Genomic DNA, 20023 nt, shown 5'->3' with positions numbered 1-20023 from the left:
AATCACCTCTCGACTCCAAGGTCTCAGGTGAAAGATCACCCACTCTGGGGCCTGGGGCCAGCTCTTGGCATCACAGCTCCTGGGCTGGGTCTGCTTCCTGGTTAGATACTCTCATGGCAGCACGTCCCGCCTCCACCCCATTACCCCTTTGGGGGCTCCAGACTCTGCTCTGCACCCCCCTCCCTACCTGCTCCATTCTTCCTGTTTTGCAAGCTTCCACTCAAACTGCAAGTCTCCCCCGAAGCCTTCTCCAGTCCCGCAAGGGGGAAGCACTCACCCTGCCTCTCTGCGCTCCCATTCCAGCCTCTGAGCTCTGTCATACTGCTTTTTGCTTCCCCCTTTGACTACATTATTGGCTCCCCCAGGGCAGACCCTGCGGTTGTCGCCTCATCACTGAGGCTGGCGGAGAGTCAGTCTCATCAACCAGTAAGCACAGATTCTCCAGGATTTCTTCCAACATCAAAGACCCCCGTGATGTGCTTCTTGAACCCCCTGCCACGCAGTTTCCAATGCCACTGGGGGCACTGTCTAGTTTTTGTTTTTTTTTTTTTTTTGACATTTCCAGCCAAATGTCTCTCTAGGATACTGTGCCTGAGACTGTGGGTCAACCATTTCTGTGGGCAGAAGGAAAGAACAACTCAACGGGAGTAGAGAAAGAGAAATAAAAAGAAGGAGCAATCCAGTGTAATCAGAATAAGTGTTCTCTTAATCTTTGTGGGTGGATGCACCCTCCTGGTGGCAATGGTGCTGAGAACTGTCCGGGGACGAGAGGGAGGCTGCAGTAGGTGTCTGGTGCTAGCTCCATGCGCCGGGCTCGGGGACAGCATCGGAGACACTCTGTATTAGATACTGACCCGTGTCGTGTGCCGCTGGCGAGGAGGAAGACAACGTGCTCTTCCCGAAGGGCGACGCTCTCCCCAGGTGATGGCTCCTCTCGGGAGGCAGGAGCGCTTTCCCGGAACAACCTTTCTGCTCCTTATTCAGCTGCTGCAGCAGGTACTCATTAGTTACCACCAGGGACCTGAGGCCACGGGAAAAGGCAGTCATGAAATCACCAAAGCGGGCTAGATGTCATTCGGCTCTGAAATGCTTGCTGAACACGAATGTGAAATGAAGTAATGTCTCTAAATAGAAATAACTGGCCACTTTATGAGTGGGTTATTTTAAAGGCTGATCTACATTTTATTCATTACAATTCTGATCATGTTTCAGATAGCTGAAGCAATATTGAATTTCACTTTTCTTTTTGACAGGCAGAGTTAGACAACGAGAGAGGGAGAGACAGAGAGAAAGGTCTTCCTTTGCCGTTGGTTCACCCTCCAATGGCTGCCATGGTGGGCGCGCTGTGGCAACCGGGACAGAATCTGGCGCCCTGACCGGGACTAGAACCCGGTGTGCCAGTGCCGCAAGGTGGAGGATTAGCCAACTGAGTTGCAGCACCGGCCTGAATTTCACATTTTATATAGTGGATGTTCTAATTTCTTCAAAGCACTTTCACGATGAGGTAAGCAGAAGCACTAAGACACTGGCACTGGATCAGGCCTCTAATTTCTACTCGCAAGTTGTAACTTCTGTCTTCTAATCTAGGCTACCTCTGCAATCCCCTGCCAGTGCTAGTCGGGACCATGCTCCCAGACTCTGCATCACAGGCCATGGGCAAAGAAATTCATCTCGGCTGGCGCCGCGGCTCACTAGGCTAATCCTCCGCCTTGCGGCGCCGGCACACCGGGTTCTAGTCCCGGTCGGGGCACCGGAATCTGTCCCGATTGCCCCTCTTCCAGGCCAGCTCTCTGCTGTGGCCAGGGAGTGCAGTGGAGGATGGCCCAAGTGCTTGGGCCCTGCACCCCATGGGAGACCAGGAGAAGCACCTGGCTCCTGGCTTAGGATCAGCGCAGTGTGCCGGCTGCAGCGCGCCTACCGCGGCGGCCATTGGAGGGTGAACCAATGGCAAAAGGAAGACCTTTCTCTCTGTCTCTCTCTCTCTCACTGTCCACTCTGCCTGTCAAAAAATAAATAAATAAAAAAAAGAAATTCATCTCAGCATAATGCTATTCACTACAGCACTATTTTTACATTTTCAAGTTGATTTCATAGGCAGAGTCAGAGGAAGAGACAGAGACCTTCCATTCACTGGTTCACTCCCTAAATGCCCTTATCAGCAGGAGCTAGGCCAGGCCAAAGCCAGGAGTCACAAATTCAATCCAGATCTCAACATGTGTGGTAAGGACCCAAGTACTTGAGCCATCACATGCTGTCTCCCAGGGTGTGTGTTAGCAGGAAGCTGGAATCAGGCAGAGCTGGGACCGGCTCAGATACTCTGATGTGGGATTCAGTCATCTCAAGCAATGTCTAACTACTGTGCCAGACGCTTGCCCCTGTTACTGTTTCTAACAGGACCATGACGTGGTAATATCCTCTCTGTAATGTCTGAAATAATTATAAAGATTTTTAAAAATGACACCTGGATGGGCGTTTGGCATAGTGGTGAGGACTTGGAAAATCCACATCCTTATTGGAGGGCCTGAGTTTGAGTTGTGGCTCCATTCCCAATTCCAGCTTCCTTCTAATGCCACCCTGGGAGGCACCAGGTGCTTGGTACAGGACCACCCTAGGAGGTTCAAGTACTTGGGTCCCTGCTGCCCATGTGTGAGACCCGGACTGAGTTCCTGATCCTGGCAGCATGGCCCAGCCCCAGCTGTTTCAAGCATTTGGGATCAAAGCAGTGGATGGGGTATCTCCATCTGTCTGTCTGTCTGCCTTTCAAAAAAAAAAAAAAGTCACCTAGAATGAGTGTGGGTTTAATCCTCTGAATATGAAGCTATTTCAATGAAAACCAAGAAGTGAAGTTGTGAAGGTTTAGAAATGGGGTGCTTACAACTTAGATTTCATTGGGAATCTTAGTGAAGTTGGCAGGACTTCTCTCGAACCTCAATAGCCTCGCAGCCACCTTGGCATTGTCTCTCGCCTGCACCCGGAAGGTGCAGCTCTTTGAAGAGACTGAAGCCATTGAGCGCCTCTGAAGACAACCAAACTTTGTATTCTTTTCCTATTCTCTGATGAGTGCTCTCGATGTGTCTTTGGTGACCAAAGGCAGGCAGGCATTTTTCAGAGGAGCCAGGTGGCTGATCTTAGGAACATACAGCGCCAAAGAGGTAGCTGACCCAGACAAAGGTCCTGTGAGAGCCAGTGAGAAACTAGTTGCAACCCACCAATGCCGGCCACAATACTTGGTCCTGTGTCTCCTGGTGCTTGACATCCTGAGCTGCCTGGCTCATAGGCACTAGGTTTATACACAGACTGGACTTCACTTGCAAAGTGCACAGAAATCAACTTGCCAAGCAGAACAAAGGAGACCCATGGAAGAAAACATGCGCAGCCAGGGGCCAGCCGGATACACCCTCCCCTACCTCTGACTTTCGTGGAGAAGGGCAACTGTGTCTTCTAGCTTCCTCAGCTGGGCAAGCTCCTGATTCAGGCAGGCCACCTGCATGGTCAGCTGCTGGTTTCTGCGCAGAAGGTCATCTGCAAATGGTACAGCAGCCAGGGGTGAGCAGGACGCCACACTGCTGGTCTTTGAGCAGAGCTCAAGTATTCAGATGGACATCTTGAGAACTGGCAACAGATCTGAATTAAAATTCAACCACTTCATATTGCCCATTCGTTCATTTTTCTGATTTCACTAGAGCTAACAGCCCTGCCCAGGAGCCCTGCTAGGAGGGCTCACCTGTTCTCACTTAGCACAGGCAGTCAATACACTGTTCTCTGTGCTCATTTGGATTTGGGAAGCATGTTCTTCACTCCCTATGAGGAATGTGCAAATATCTAGAGCTGTGTCCGGCACATGGTGGTGACGCAATGAGCGCTTGCGAAACGGAATTTGCAGCTGCAACAGTTATACCTAGCACTCCAAATACGCTGTCACTGCCTGCAACACTAAGGTGGCTAAAAGCAAAGGAACTCTGGTCCAAAGGAAGTCAGTCTTCCAGAATAGTTCTTCATAAATTTTTTAACATGCTTACATATCCCCTGGGGATCTTGTTAAAAATAGACCCCAGCTCAGTGGGTCTGAGGAGAGGCCCGACAGTCTGCCTGCCTAACAAGCTCCCAGGTGACACTAATTTGGATCACAATTTGAGTTGCAAGCTTTAGAAGGCAGCCAACGGGGCTGCAGCAGCTCTACCAACAGTGAGGCCAAAACACCACACTGGGCTCATGGCTGACTCAGAGTGATGACCAAGTGGACAAATACGTATTTCCAGGGTAAGTGGAGACTGTTGTCTTGATTATTCAGACTTATGAGTATCTGACAGAGCTGAGATTCAACAACAGAAATTCGGTGTTTCCAAATCAGAACTTCCAAATCAAATTCCTCATGTATTCAAATGTCTGTCATTTGCTTAGGAGTGCTGGAGCTAGTTTGTCAAAAGCAGATTTTATTGACAATGTTTGTCAAAACTGTGCTAATAAAAGGCTAGTATAAATCAAGACAAATATTATTTTTCACTTATAATGGCAGGAAAAAAAATACCCAGTGTTGACAAGTATGGAGTGCAAGGGCATTCGAGCACAGTGCCGCTGGGAGGGCCAAGTGAAGCGCCTTTCTGGGGAGTAACTTGGAAATGTGCTGCAAAAAGCCTCAGAAATAGCCACCTCCTCTGACCGCTCACTCTACTGCTAGGAATGTCTCCTAGGAAAACAGCCCGACATGTTTGCAGGGTCTAGTGACAGCACGGCCTGCCACAGCATAAGCATTCCCACCAGGCTCCAACAGAAGCCAACAAAGTCGTTTCAGAGAAGGAGTTTATTCTAGGGTGTTTTTTTTTTTCCCCCCACCTCATGTCTTTCTTTTGAATGTTTGGAAATTCTTTAGAATTATTTTTATTCCATATGTATTATCTTATATATCCATGACCACAAATAATGACAGCTTTATGTATAATAGTAAACATTAGAAACAACTATATAGAGGACTGGCTAAATAAATACAATCTATTCATGTGAAATCAGAGGAAATACCTATACTAATAAGTTAATACCATTAAAACGTAGAGGTCAGGTCTGTGATTTCCTGGGGTGGAGAGTTGGGGAAACTGCACAAGGGATAAACAAATTTTCTGGAGTTAACAGGAATGTTCTGTATTTCTATTGGGCTGAAACTAAAAATGTGTGCATTTTGTTACTTTTTTTTTTAAAAGACAATTTTAAATTTTGGGTTAAAAATATATGTATAGAGGCCAGCAACGCGGCTCATTAGGCTAATCCTCCGCCTGCAGCGCCAGTACCCCAGATTCTAGTCCCGGTCGGGGCTCCAGGTTCTGTCCCGGTTGCTCCTCTTCCAGGCCAGCTCTCTGCTGTGGCCCGGGAGTGCAGTGGAGGATGGCCCAAGTGCTTGGGCCCTGCACCTGCATGGGAGACCGGGAGGAAGCACCTGGCTCCTGGCTCCTGGCGCCAGCTGTAGCAACCATTTGGGGGGGTGAACCAACGGAAGGAAGACCTTTCTCTCTGTCTCTCTCTCTCTCTCACTGTCTAACTCTGCCTGTCAAAAAAAATTATATATGTATAGAGGCAAGGTATGTATACCAAAAACATTAATGAAAATTATTGATGGGTCACAGTTATATTTTCCTTATATTTTTAAACTTCTATTTATAATCAGAAAAAGCAAGTGTAGTTCTAAAAACTAATGGTAACAACAACATTCACACACGGATCACACTGACAAAGAGCTTCACCTGGTAACTCAAGAGGATCGTTTTCATTAACTGCCAAAAGCAGCTGTGTGGGCTCCAGACCAGGACAGGACACTTACTCCACGGTCGCTACGGAGAAGCAGTGGTGTTGGGAAGCCCCTCACGCGGCGTCCCTGAACTTACCGTAATTATGGGACTGCTGCCCACTCACGACTGCGGAAGCTGCACCTTCCTCCAATTGCTGAATTCTTTCTGACAACATGAGGTTTTCCTCCAACACTCTGACCAGCTTTTGCTTCAAACTTTCCTTTAGATCAGAAAACAAAATATAAACAGATTGAGAGTCTGAAGTCCTGAGCAGCGCTTTGAGAGGGGGATCTTTTTCTCTATTTAGCTATAAACCCAAGCAAGGGCAACATCTCTGACTTTCTCTCTACCGTATTAATTCACTAGTAGACATAGTTCAAGTGGGGCAAACAAACTGATCACACAGTTGCAATCTTCCCAAGGAGGTAGGCACTACTCTTGCGGAAGACGTGGTCGTTTTGACGTGGTCATTTTGACGGGAGGCCAGCATTCATAGTCGTCTATATAACATCTCTAATGATAATGAAACTCCTCTAATGGTAAGAAATGGGGGCAGGGAGACCTGCAGATATGAGTTCTTCCTTCCTCTCCCGGAGCCAGCAGCCTGACGCTCAGAATGGCCCTGATTCAGGGCTCTCGGCTCCATCAGGTGGGGAGGAAGGACAACCCCAGCGAGTCGGCCTTATTCACTCAGTAGGATCGAACCATCTCCATCAAGAACTTGACCCTAAACATTTTCACTCTGGGGTTGTGTGTGTGTGTGTGTGTGTGTGGGGGGAGGTATTTTGTTTTCTTCCCAGTTCAAGTCTAGAATTTTTGGATCAGGATTAGCATGAAGTCCCTGCAGACGTCCGAGTTGTCCCTGTCCTGCTAAGCTCTGTTTCTGGTGTGCCCAGACTGGCTTTTCTGTACCGTGGTTAGATGTTCCCGGGGAGGAGGACAGGGCACAGAACTACCCTGGCCTGCTGCTCAGTCCCTTGCAGGTAGAGGGGGCGTGGGAAAGGAAGAAGAAGACAGAGGCGTACCATGTCATTAGGAACCAGCTGCCCAGCCTCCTTCTGTTCCATCTCCCTCCTGCGGAAGGCTTTCTGGGCATCTTCAGGATGCGAGCGATACCAGTGCTGAGATGGAGCAGGGACTACCAAAGACAGAAGCAAATCTCGGGCAGGACCTGCCAAAAATTCAGGTTGGGCGCACACGGGCCAATCTTAAAAGCTAAAGCACAGAAATCTTAGTCAATCACTACCAGCTCTGTGGGCTAGACAGGGCTCTCTCACACTTGCTTTCTACAAGAATTCAGTGAGTGGCTCTAAGAGGTGTCTGGGGAAGGCCAAGAAGTCCTCTGTGGCAAGAAGTCTACCCCAAGTCCTCTGTGGGGAAAAGAGCAGCAGCCCCCGGGCGCACTGTTCCCAGGCTCTGCCTAGCGGCTCCAGAGGATAATTTTCTACAAAATGGGAGTGGTTTTACCACCAAAATTTCTTTGAATTCTTCTTCCATTAAACCAACAAATAAACACATGGACCAACGTTCACAAGACTGTTTTCCCCATGTTCCTAAGCAAAAATAATGCCTAAAAACAGTCCAGGTTACTCACTTTGAAAACTTTAAGTTTTCAGATCATAGCTTGATTTTTGATAACTTTTGATTTTCATTTGAGTTTTTCAAATCATAACTTTTAAAATTTATTTATTTTTCACAGGCAGAGTGGACAGTGAGAGAGAGAGATACAGAGAAAGGTCTTCCTTTGCCGTTGGTTCACCCTCCAATGGCTGCCGCAGCCTGCGCACTGCAGCCGGCACGCTGCGCTGATCTGAAGCCAGGAGCCAGGTGCTTCTCCTGGTCTCCCATGGGGTGCAGGGCCCAAGGGCTTGGGCCATCCTCCACTGCACTCCTGGGCCACAGCAGAGAGCTGGCCTGGAAGAGGGGCAACTGCGACAGAATTCGGTGCCCCAACCGGGACTAGAACCCGGTGTGCCGGCGCCGCAAGGCGGAGGATTAGCCTATTGAGCCGCGGCGCCGGCCTCAAATCATAACATTTATGTCACCTCAGAACTCTGACAATCAAATCCTATTTCTGTGGTATTCGTTTTTGGCACTTTCCAAAAACTGTAAAATCTTTGTAGGCATTAACATAACCACTGTATTTTACATATCTAATAAGTTTATATATTATCAAACACTTCACACACAGGAAAGGAAAAGAAGAAAAAAACCCACAGGAGGATCAAAACAATTGGAGAGAGTGCTGATTTAAAAAAAAAAAATAGAGAAGAAAGAGAGGCAAATGCAGATTTGTTAACTATGGTGCTTCTGAGAAGTTGGGGTAAGTGACCATGAGAACAATGTGCTTTGCAAGTGAAGAGGCTAAGTGACAGTTAGTAGGACAAGGCGAAGCAGAGCCCACCCTGCTCCAGGCACAGAGAACGCATTCACTCACCGAGAAACTTCTTGTTGAGGAGGAGGGAGCCGGAGCCACTCCAGTGCTTATCCACAAGCTCCAGGAGCTGTCTGAGGACAGTGGCCACATGGGGGGTTCTGGCAGAGATTGGGGGGCTGTGGTTTCCTGGCAAACCATGCAAACTGCCCAGGTCACTAGAGAGAGGCTCAAGAAAAAAACAAAACCTCCAACCAGTTGTCATTCTGATACAACAAATGAAGAATCCAGACATTTAAAGTGTTAATAGTTTTTAACGGTTGAAAAGGGGGTTGGCATTTACCCAGTGCAGCTGGACACCCACACTCCACATCAGAATGCCTGGGTTCAATTCCAGCTTCCTGCTCATTCACCTTCCTCCCTAGGAAGCAGCAGGTGATGGCCCAAGTACTTGGGTCCCTGCTACCCATGTGGGAGACCAAAATAAAGTTCTAGGCTCCTGGCTTCAGCTTTGCCCAGCCCTGGCTGTTGTGTGCCTTTAGGGAGTAAATTATCAGATGGGAGATATCTCTCTGCCCTTGAAATAAGTTTCTACTTATTTCTTTTTTAAAGATTTATTCATTTATTTGAAAGGCAGAGTTATACAGAGAGAGATCTTCTGTCCACTGGTTCACTCCACAAATGGCCACAACAACTGGAACTGGGCCAGCCTGAAGCCAGGAGCCAGGAGCTTCTTCTGGGTCTCCCACATGGGTGCAGGAGCCCAAGCACTTGGGCCATCTTCTGCAGCTTTCCCAGGTGCATTAGCAGGGAGCTGGATCAGAAGTGGAGCAGCCAAAACTGGAACTAGCAACCATATGGCATGCTAGCATTGCAGGTGGTGGCTTTACCCACTATACCAAAGTGCCAGCCTAAAATAACATACCATTATGTCCCAAGCAAATACATAAGATATTCAAAGATAATTATCTTCTGCCACAATTTTCTGTAGGGATTTTCAGAATACATTCACAACAAAAACGTGTTAACACCTACAACTATGGTTCATTATTTGAGGATAATTTAAAAAGTTCGTGGAGAAATTGAATTGAAAGAGAAGTTTATTTTAGTGTCAAAGATTTTTTAAATCTATGCATAGTTTTTCCAGGACTTTTTAAAGACTGACTCATGCTATATAATATAAAGTGCAGAACACTGTGTGTGTGTGTGTGTGTGTGTGTTTTGACAGGCAGTTAGACAGTGAGAGAGAGACAGAGAGAAAGGTCTTCCTTTTTCCGTTGGTTCACCCCTCAAGTGGCTGCTACAACTGGCGCGTCGCGCCAATCCGAAGCCAGGAGCCAGGTGCTTCCTCCTGGTTTCCCATGCGAGTGCAGGGCCCAAGCACCTGGGCCATCCTCCACTGCCCTCCCGGGCCACAGCAGAGAGCTGGACTGGAAGAGGAGTAACCGGGACAGAACCGGTGCCCCAACTGGGACTAGAACCCAGAGTGCCGGCACCACAGGCGCCAGCCATGTTTTTTTTTTGTTGTTGTTGTTGTTTGTTTGTTTTTAAGACATTTATTTGAAAGAGAATGAAAGAGATCTTCTATCTACTGGTTCACGCCCCAAATGGCCATAATGGCTGGGGCTGGTCCAGGCTAAATCCAGGAGCCAGAACTCCATATTGGTCTCCCACATGAGTGGCAGGGGCCCAAGCACTTAGGCCATCTTCTGCTGTTTTCCCAGGTGCATTAGTAGGGAACTGTACTGGAAGTGGAGCAGCCAGGACTCAAATTGGCACTCCTATATGGGAGGCTGGCATCACAAGTGGCAGTTGAACCTGCTATGCTATAATGATACCCTGCAGATATCATAAAATTATTACATATAATAAAGTAAAATTAGCAATAATTTAATAAAAATTGTAATTCATAATATGCTTTTAAAATATAATAGGGGCCGGCACCTTGGCTCAACAGGCTAATCCTCTGCCTAGCGGCGCCGGCACACCGGGTTCTAGTCCCAGTAGGGGCACCAGATTCTGTCCTGGTTGCCCCTCTTCCAGGCCAGCTCTCTGCTATGGCCCGGGAAGGCAGTGGAGGATGGCCCAAGTGCTTGGGCCCTGCACCCCATGGAAGACCAGGAGAAGCACCTGGCTCCTGCCATCGGATCAGCGCAGTGCGCTGGCTGCAGTGCGCCGGCCGCAGCAGCCATTGGAGGGTGAACCAATGGCAAAGGAAGACCTTTCTCTCTGTTCCTCTCTCTCACTATCCACTCTGCCTGTCAAAAAAAAAATATATATATATATATATATATATATATATATATATATATATATATAAAATAGGTAATGTCCTGTAACATTTAAATTCTTAAAATTTATTTTTCATTTTGTTTGAAATACAAAGAAGGGCCAGCACTATGGTGTGGAAGGTTGAGCCTCAGCCTGCGGTGCCAGCTTCCCATATGGGCGCTGGTTGGAGTCCCAGCTGCTCTGCTTCTGATTCAGCTCTCTGCTGATGCACCTGGGAAAGCAGCAGGAGACGGCCCAAGTACTTGGGGCCTTGTACCCACAGGGGAGACCAGGAGGAAGCTCCTGGCTCCTGGCTTCGGCCTGGCCCATATCCAGCCATTGCAGCCATTTGGGGAATGAACTAGCATATGGAAGATCTCCCTCTATCCTCTCTCCATATCTCTGCCTTTCAAATAAATAAATAAATCTTAAAAAATGAAGGCAAGAGTCAGAGACAGAGAGAGATCCTCCATTCACTGGTTCACTTCGTATGCTTGGAACAGCCAGCGCTGAGGGAAGCCATGAGGCTAAAACTCCATCCGGGCTTCCCAAGCGGGTGGCCGACAGTCGAGTACTTGGGCCATCATCTGCAGCCTCCCAAGACGCACATTAGCAGGAAAGCTGGATCAGAAACCCAGCAGCCGGGACCCCATTAGTCATTCTGATATGTGATGCGGGCATCCCAAGTGACGATGTAACTGCTGAAACACATGCCTACCCATCCTGGTAACATTTTAAATGTTCTGTGTTAAATGTTATTATTGTGTCCATACAAAATATATTATTCAGTAAGAATCATATATATAGATATATAGATCATATAGAAAATTCACAAGTGTTTTTATTCATTCTGACATATTATTTACATATTTGTGAACTTTACTGTCCAAATGTACCTGCCAATCTTCTGTAGCTTCATGGACTTCAAGAAAGCTGATACATATTTAAAACAGCCAAACTGTTTCTCAATCTTTGTTTCTTTTGATGTAAAAAACAATAGGTGATTAATTAGCTAATGCTGTCACATCTGACAACTGTGAAGGACAATACCAGTGACATTTATGACACTATCACATGTGTGACCTATGACTGATCACAAATGGAATAAACATTTCTCCCACAAAGCTGTACTGAGCATGTGCCCTGGGCCATATGAAGACGTGAATCATGAGGGCCAGTGAGTTAACAACCTGACTGGTGAGAAGAATCATGGGTAGTCCAGTTACATCGCTAAGTCGCTTTAGAAGACCTTCTCAAAAATGAGTGAAATGGATATTTACTGCCATTGGCTTTTTTATGTGCTGGTAATTTTATATGTATAACATGGAACAACTTGGAAACTTACATATGCCTTTGAGCATTTTCCTTTACTACAGTGTGGTGACGATTTTGGATCATTTTGTTACTTTTATGGGTCTTCTAGTTTTCAGAAAATTATGACTTACAGCTTTTTAAAATAATATTTTCATTTTTATAATTTGTATAGGCCTCTAAAGTCAGTTGGCAAAAAGTAATTTTTAAGATTTATTTATTTGAAAAGTAGAGTTACAGAGAGAGAATGGGAGAGAGAGCTGGAGCTCTTCCAACCCCTGGTTTACTCCCCCAGTGGCCACATTGGCAAGGGCTTGTCCAGGCTGATGCCAGGGGCCTGGAGCTCTATCTGGATTCTCCCATATGGATGATAAGGGCCCAAGTACTAGGGCTATCTTCCACTGCCTTCCCAGGCACATTAGCTGGAAGCTGGACTGTAAGAGCAGCTAGGACCTGAATTAGTACTCTGACATGGGATGCTGGTGCTGCAAATGGTGGCCCAACCCACAATGCTCAGACCCCAAAATAAATTTTCTAGGACTGGGCGTTTAGCCTAATGGTTAAGGTGCCCACATATCACATCAGAGTGTTTGATTCTTGGCTCTAGCTCCTGACTCCAGTTTCCCACCAGTGCAGATCCTGGGAGGCAGCAGTGTTGGCTCTCAAGTAATTGGGTTCCTGCCACCCACACAGGAGACCTAGATTGTGTGCCTCGCTCCTACCTCCAACCCTGGCCCTGCCCCGACCCAGACACTGCAGGCATTTGGACGAGTGAACCAAGCTCCAGTGAATGGAGCTTTCTCTTGCTCACTAGCTCTCAATGTCTGCCTCTCAATTTTTAAAAGTAAATTTTCTAATCACAATTCACATATAGTTTAAGTTTGTGCATTATAGGATTTAAAAAAATATTTATTTATTTGAGAGGCAGAGTTACAGACAGAGAGGGGGAAAAGACAGAGAAGTCTTCCATCTGCTGGCTCACTCCTCAAATGGCTGCAATGGCTGGAGCTAGGCTGATCTGAAGCCAAGAGCTTCTTCAAGGTTTTGCAAGTAGGTGCAGGGACCCAAACACTTGGGCCATCCTCTACTGCTTTCCCAGGCACATTATCAGGGAGCTGGATGGGAAAGTGGAGCAGCCAGGACTCGAACTGGTTCCCATATGGGATGTTGGCACTGCAGGCAAAGGCTTAACCTACTATGCCACAGCGCTGGCCCTTATAGGATTATTTTTTAATCTTTAAGTTTTTAATTTTAAATGTTCTATCAATTTTCTAACTTTGCCTATCAGAAACTAAATAGTATACTTATTTTATATTTATATTCAAATAGATCTTTTAAAGCTTTCCACATTAAGAAAAATAATATCAATCAGGAAAAAATTGGAGGTTTTGGGATAGTCCAGAAAAGCACATTGAGATTTTTAACAATATAACGTGAAACAGAGGTGAAAAGATTTCCTAAAATGTCTTATTAATATAGCATCCCAAATATCTTGAGTGTTGATATAGCTTCACCCTCCATACATTAACACAATCATTAGTGCTCCTGTCTGGTAAAAAAGGCACAGGCGCTGAGAATGGAGAGAGACCACAAAGTGGAAGAAAGTATTGCAAGACTCCCTTTTTGGTGCACAAACATCATAGCCACCTCCAAAATTTGTGAAAATTGAACAGAGAATTTAAAGAGTAAAACACAAAACCCAACAGAACAAAAAATTTGTAAACAAATCCCAAGTTGAAAAAAGATTTCCCCAAACTGAAAAATATGTCACTAGAAATGGTTGTTTTTAGGGGCCAGCGCTGTGGCACAGCGGGTTAATGCCCTGGCCTGAAGCACCGGCATCCCATATGGGCGCCGGTTCGAGACCTGGCTGCTCCACTTCCGATCTAGCTCTCTGCTATGGCCTGGGAAAGCAGTAGAAGATGGCCCAAGTCCTTGGGCCCCTGCACCATTGTAGAAGACCAGGAAGAAGCTCCTGGCTTCATATTGGCACAGCTCCGGCTGTTGAAGCCATCTGAGGAGTGAACCATCAGAGGGAAGAAGACCTCTCTCTCTCTCTCTCTGCCTCTCCTCTCTGTGTAACTCTGACTTTCAAATAAAATAAATAAATCATTTAAAAAAAATGGTTGTTTTTGACTCATTCCCTGCCTGCTTCCTTATAAGATGGTAAGCGGCTGACAAATGATTCATCCCCAAAGCATCATGGATCCAAAGGAAAAAAGGGTCTTGAGAGCCATCGTTCCTTTAACTAAAGAGGAGGCTTCATGGTGGATGTAGGATCTGGAGAAAAACTAACATCCAAACAGATGAGAGGCAAGTGGAATGCAGCTTCCACGAGGAACGGATGCTGAGGCAGGGACAAAGCTTGTTACTTGGCCCTGGGTAATAATGAAGTTTTCTCACATAACACCTTTATACTGTGATGTTATAAAATCAATCATACTGTATATGTGAGAATGGTTATTGATTCTGTTCATTCTCTGAACCACTTTCAACTAGAAATTCCTAGGATAATCTAATTCATCTTCTGTCTGCCACTTCTGAAAAAAAATTAGACTCAAATTTCTAGACAGAAAGCAAAGCAATGCTTTCATAAGGACGATCTCAAGGAAGTCATTTGTGGCTGGAGCAAATGTATAAGCGTGATGAGATTATAAATATCAATGCTACCGAGACCAATCTCTAGCCCCCACAAAAACCTGCAACTTCCTTATCCCTTCCTGTTAAACCTTGTCTATTATGTCTTATCAAAGTATTTCCCAGCCACGTGTATACTCTGGAAATAGATCAGGGACAGTTCTCCCTGTGACCGAAATGAGAAAATGGTGGCTGAGTGGCGGGTTGGGGAGGGTAACTTTCCCAAGGACAGAAGAATCAAAGGCTTTAGCCTGGGAGCATTAGCCACTGGCCACTGAAAATCCCTTTCAACATCAGCACTATTGGTTAGAACCACCCTTCCCTCCCCACCCTTCCAAACCCCATTATGGCCTTGAACCTAATCTATTTCTGGTACAAGTGCAAACAAGCCAACACTTGCCTCACTGCCTGCAACATCTCTGAAACCATGCTTTGGATTCAGGTTGGCAAGGATATTGTCCTTCCGTTTGAATCCTCTCCTCGAGGGGCTTATTGACCTCTTGCTCAAAATCTCTCTGTTGTCTGAAGTCCCAGGAGGCAACAGCAGTTGGGCAGGCAGAGAGTTTCCTAGGACAGAGTTGCTTGGAAAAGGACCATGTGTTGTTGTTAAATCCCCGAGGCTGCTGGATAATTGCTGTTCTACATTGCTGAGCAGAGCAGGGTCACTGTTGAAATGGGTTGTGGCATACAGATCTGTGGAGGAAACAGACTGCGAAGTGAACCTACCCTTAGTTCCCTCCTGTCTCCCATCCATACCTCGTCTGGAGGTCATGTGTCATAATAATCACTCGTTTGCATACACCCCCAATTCTCCAGATCCTTTCTCTCTCCCTCTGACAAAACCCCAACTCTGGTTAAACGAACGGTCCCATGCCCCCGGATGCACTGGAGCAGTGGAACATGACTGGAGAACGTGCATTTGTTCTGACCTTTCTCACCTGAAACACACGGCACTGCCTTAACTGAGCCCTAAGCACTGCCCAGCTCAGATCAATGTACTTTTCTATTATCTGAGAGGACTAATTCACACCTCTTTCCTTCTCAAACTTCTAACACCTTCTACCTCCTTACTCTCAAGTGCTGATCTACATATCACTGAAAAAACAGTCAAAGAAACTGGCCAAGTGACCCTACCACTAAATCTGCCAACTCACCCGTACAAGACTACTTCAAAAGATCCAAGGACAATGCATATTATTCATGAACTCCAAAAAAAGTTTTCACCCAAAAAAAGTTTAATTCCATTTTCCATGAACTTCTTAAAATCCCCTTGCATTTGTATCCATAATTTTTTTTTTTTTTGACAGGCAGAGTAGATTGTGAGAGAGAGAGATAAAGGTCTTCCTTTTGCCATTGGTTCACCCTCCAATGGCCGCCGCGGCTGGTGCACTGCGGCCAGCGCACCGCGCTGATCCAATGGCAGGAGCCAGATGCTTATTCTGGTCTCCCATGGGGTGCAGGACCCAAGCACTTGAGCCATCCTCCACTGCACTCCCTGGCCACAGCAGAGAGCTGGCCTGGAAGGGGGGCAACCGGGACAGAATCCGGCGTCCCAATTGGGACTAGAACCCGGTGTGCCGGCGCCGCAAGGTGGAGGATTAGCCTAGTGAGCCGCGGCGCTGGCCATGTATCCATAAGTTCTTGGCTTTCCTTCTTGTTACACAGGATGAACTGTGTGATTTTTTTTTTTTTATGGCCAACCTTCTCACTGTAGACTGGTTCCATCTCTTCTTGACTGTTCAAAGGTTGTTTTCTGTAATTGAGTTGTCCCTTTTTTGTCCTGCATTACTCACTTTCCCTCTATAGCATCATTCCCATCAGAATCCCCTTGGGCACATGCCCCTTCCAGCTTCAGGTCCAGCTCTTTGCTCCTCTTTCCTGCAAAACTCTAGAAGGGGTTGTACGTATTTGGTAACTGTATTGCCTTGCTTCCAAGTTTTTTGTGACCTCATCTCAATAAGACTTTTATTTCTAGGCATCTCCTGAAGCTGTTCACATATGTCTTCTGCATTGCCAAACACCATAACCATGTCTCAGTCCCTGGCTCATGCCTGCAGTCCTTCCTCATTTTAAACACGTGACACATTGATCACACATGGCCTCTGACACAACAGCGATCACTCCCTCCTCCCGAAGCACATTCCTCTCTCAGTTCCCAGGATCACATTCCCCTTGGCTCTTCTCTCTCCAGCCTGGCTGGCTGCTGCTTTCTTCCCATCGTGACGGTTTCTTTTCATCTGCATGGCTTCCATTGTTGGAGGACTCGGGGTCAGCCCTCAGATCTCTTCCCTCTCTCTCACTCCTCAGATGAGCTCTCATCCAGTCTCAGTTTTAATGCCACGCACACACAATTTCCAAATTTTATGTTTTTGGCCACACTCAGCTAATACGTCTGATTATCAAGCTGGCATATCTGAGAAGTGTTAACAGGCACCAAAGCTTAAGACGTCCAAAACTAAGCTCTTGATTTTTATCTTAAAACCTGTGCTTCCCACTCTTTTCCATCTTAGCGATAACTCCGTTCATCCAGTAATCTGCCTTAGAAACCTTGGAGTCATCTTTTACCTCTTTTTCACGCACTTCGTCTTCAACCATCAGCAAATCATTAAGCATCATCTTCAGAACACAGCCAGAAGCTGACTATTCTCACCACATCCTCTGCTATCTCTCTAGCCCAGGCTGCCATTTTCCCTGACCTGGAATCTAACCTCTTAAATGACTTTTAAAAATGAGTTCTCCCCTTGCTGCCCATAGTCTACTCTCAACCAAGCATGCAGGACAACTCTTAAGTGAGATCATGTCATCCCCTGCTACAAACTCTCCAACTACTTCTGACCTCACTCTGAAGTTCTCCCCTCAGTTGTCCACATGGACTTCATCTAAGTCTCTATTATGCCTCATCAGAGCAGCTTTCCTTGACTATCCTATCTAAAACATAATCGTATTGCTCTCTCTACCCTTAATGTTATTTTTTGTGGCAATGACATATATGTTAACTCATCATCTCTCTTACCTCATTAGCATGTAATTCCATGAAAATAAGGACTTTTAAAAAATTATAGTAAAATATATATGAAACTTTGTTTTCTACTTTCTCTGCAAAGGTAGAACATTCTATAGTACATAGTAGGTGTTCAATGAGTTTCACTGAATAAATTAGCAAATAAATGAAGAGTCGCTTCCATCAATTACCCTGAAATTAGCTTATTTCAGTAACTCAGAATAGAAGTGATTGGGGGCAGTGGTTGTGGTGTTGTGGTATACCAGGTAAAGCCACTGGCTGACACTAGCATCCCACATGGGTGGTGGTTCGAGTCCCAGATGCTCCACTTCCAATCTAGCTCCCTGTTAATGACCTGGTAAAAAGTAACAGAGGATGGCCCAAGTGCTGGGGCCCCTGCCACCCATGTGGGAGACCTGAAAGAATCTCCTAGCTCCTGGCCTTGGCTTGGTCCAGCTCAGGCCGCTGTGGCCATCTGGGGAGTGAACCAGTGGATGGATGATCTCTTTCTCTGTCCTTCCTTCTCTCCCTTTCTTTTTTCTTTTTCTTTTTCTTTATTTATTTTTTTATTTTTGACAGGCAGAGTGGACAGTGAGAGAGAGACAGAGAGAGAAAGATCTTCCTTTTTGCCGTTGGTTCACCCTCCAATGGCCGCCATGGCCAGTGCGCTGCATCTGGCACACCGCGCTGATCCGATGGCAGGAGCCAGATGCTTATCCTGGTCTCCCATGGGGTGCAAGGCCCAAGGACTTGGGCCATCCTCCACTGCATTCCCTGGCCACAGCAGAGAGCTGGCCTGGAAGAGGGGCAACCAGGACAGAATCCGGCGCCCCGACCGGGACTAGAATCCGGTGTGCCGGCGCCGCAAGGCGGAGGATTAGCCTGTTGAGCCACGGCACCGGCCCTCTCCCTTTCTTTTAACTCTGACTTTCAAATAAATAAATCTTAAAAAAAAAAAAAAAGTGATTGTGGCCAGGAGCAGGCATTGTGGCATAATGGGTTAAGTTGCTGCCTGCACTGCTGGCATCCCAGCAGTTCCAGTCTAGGCTGTTCCACTTCTGATCCAGCTCTCTGCTAATGAGTCTGGAAAAACAGCATAAAATGGCCCAAGTGCTTGGGCCCCTGCACCCACATGGGAGACCTTGAAGAAGCTCCTGGCTTTGGCCTGGCCCTGCCCTGACCATTGCTGCCATCTGGGGAGTGAACCAGCAGATGGAAGACCTCTCTCTTTCTCTCTCCCTTTCTCACTTTGTAACTCTGCCTTTCAAATAAGTAAATATTTTAATTTTTAAAAAATTTATTTTTATTTTTTTTGACAGGCAGAGTGGACAGTGACAGAGAGACAGAGAGAAAGGTCTTCCTTTGCCGTTGGCTTACCCTCCAATGGCTGCTGTGGCCGGCGCATCGCGCTGATCCGAAGGCAGGAGCCAGGTGCTTCTCCTGGTCTCCCAAGGGGTGCAGGGCCCAAGCACTTGGGCCATCCTCCACTGCACTCCCTGGCCACAGCAGAGAGCTGGCCTGGAAGAGGGGCAACCGGGACAGGATCGGTGCCCCGACCGGGACTAGAACCCGGTGTGCCGGCGCCGCAAGGCGGAGGATTAGCCTAGTGAGCCGCGGCGCCGGCCTATTTTAATTTTTTAAAATATTTATTTATTTGAAAGGCAGAGTCAAAGAGAGTCAGAGAGAGAGGTCTTCCATCTGCTGGTTCACTCCCCCAATTGCCACAATGGCTGGAGCTGGGCCAATTCAAAGCCAGGAGCCAGGAGCTTCTTCTGGGTCTCCTAAATGATGCAGGGGCCCAAGGACTTGGGCCAGCTTCCACTGCTTTCCCAGGCCATAGCAGAGAGCTGGATCAGAAGTGGAGCACCTGGGACTTGAACTGGTGGTGCCCATATGGGATGCTGGTGTGGGCAGAGGCTTTACTCACTACACCATGGTGTCAGTCCCATTACTAAATCTTTAAGAAGGAAAAAAAGAGAAGCAATTGTGGTTAAAGAGGACTAGATGCTGCTAGAAATAGAACACTTCAAAAAGTTCATGGAAGGCAGGCGCCGCGGCTCACTTGGCTAATCCTCCACCTGCGGTGCCGGCACACCGGGTTCTAGTCCCGGTCGGGGCGCCGGATTCTGTCCCGGTTGCCCCTCTTCCAGGCCAGCTCTCTGCTGTGGCCCGAGAATGCAGTGGAGGATGGCCCAAGTGCTTGGGACCTGCACCCCCTGGGAGACCAGAAGCACCTGGCTCCTGGCTTAGGATCAGCGTGGTGCGCTGGCCGCAGCGCGCCAACTGCAGCGGCCATTGGAGGGTGAACCAACGGTAAAGGAAGACCTTTCTCTCTGTCTCTCTCTCTCACTGTCTACTCTGCTTGTCAGAAAAAAAAAAAAAAGTTCATGGAAAATAAAACTAAAAGATGTTTATTGTGGTACACAAAAAAGTGAAGTCCAGGCATAGTTTTTTCACAATGTAAATTTTCAATAACTTTTTGAAGATCTTTAATATATCCCAATTAAAATAACATGTAGCTGTAAGACTCATTCTAATTTTCTGTAATGTGTCATGTTAAATTCAGACCTTGAAGATTTCTAGATATTCCATGGACCATTTAGTGACCTTGAAATACAATTTAAGAAATGCTAATGAAATTTCAGATACTAA

At 46.7% G+C, this 20023-nt stretch overlaps 1 protein-coding gene across 1 annotated transcript in view; it reads right to left on the bottom strand.

Annotated features, from left to right (window-relative positions):
* Positions 1–769: 769 nt before the first annotated feature.
* The window catches only part of LRRC36 (leucine rich repeat containing 36), a 52070-nt gene continuing 32816 nt past the window's right edge, over positions 770–20023 (bottom strand). The window contains exons 9-14 of the mRNA XM_062177018.1: positions 14771–15063; positions 8215–8380; positions 6803–6948; positions 5874–5997; positions 3408–3522; positions 770–1021 (exon numbers count right to left, since the gene is read on the bottom strand). Coding sequence (XP_062033002.1) covers positions 796–1021; positions 3408–3522; positions 5874–5997; positions 6803–6948; positions 8215–8380; positions 14771–15063 — 1070 coding nt within the window. The 3' untranslated portion in view covers positions 770–795. The remainder of the gene's footprint in view (positions 1022–3407; positions 3523–5873; positions 5998–6802; positions 6949–8214; positions 8381–14770; positions 15064–20023) is intronic.

Source organism: Lepus europaeus, chromosome 19 (genome assembly GCF_033115175.1).
Source record: "Lepus europaeus isolate LE1 chromosome 19, mLepTim1.pri, whole genome shotgun sequence".
Lineage (NCBI taxonomy): Eukaryota > Metazoa > Chordata > Mammalia > Lagomorpha > Leporidae > Lepus > Lepus europaeus.
This window is presented reverse-complemented; position numbering and strand designations above follow the sequence as displayed.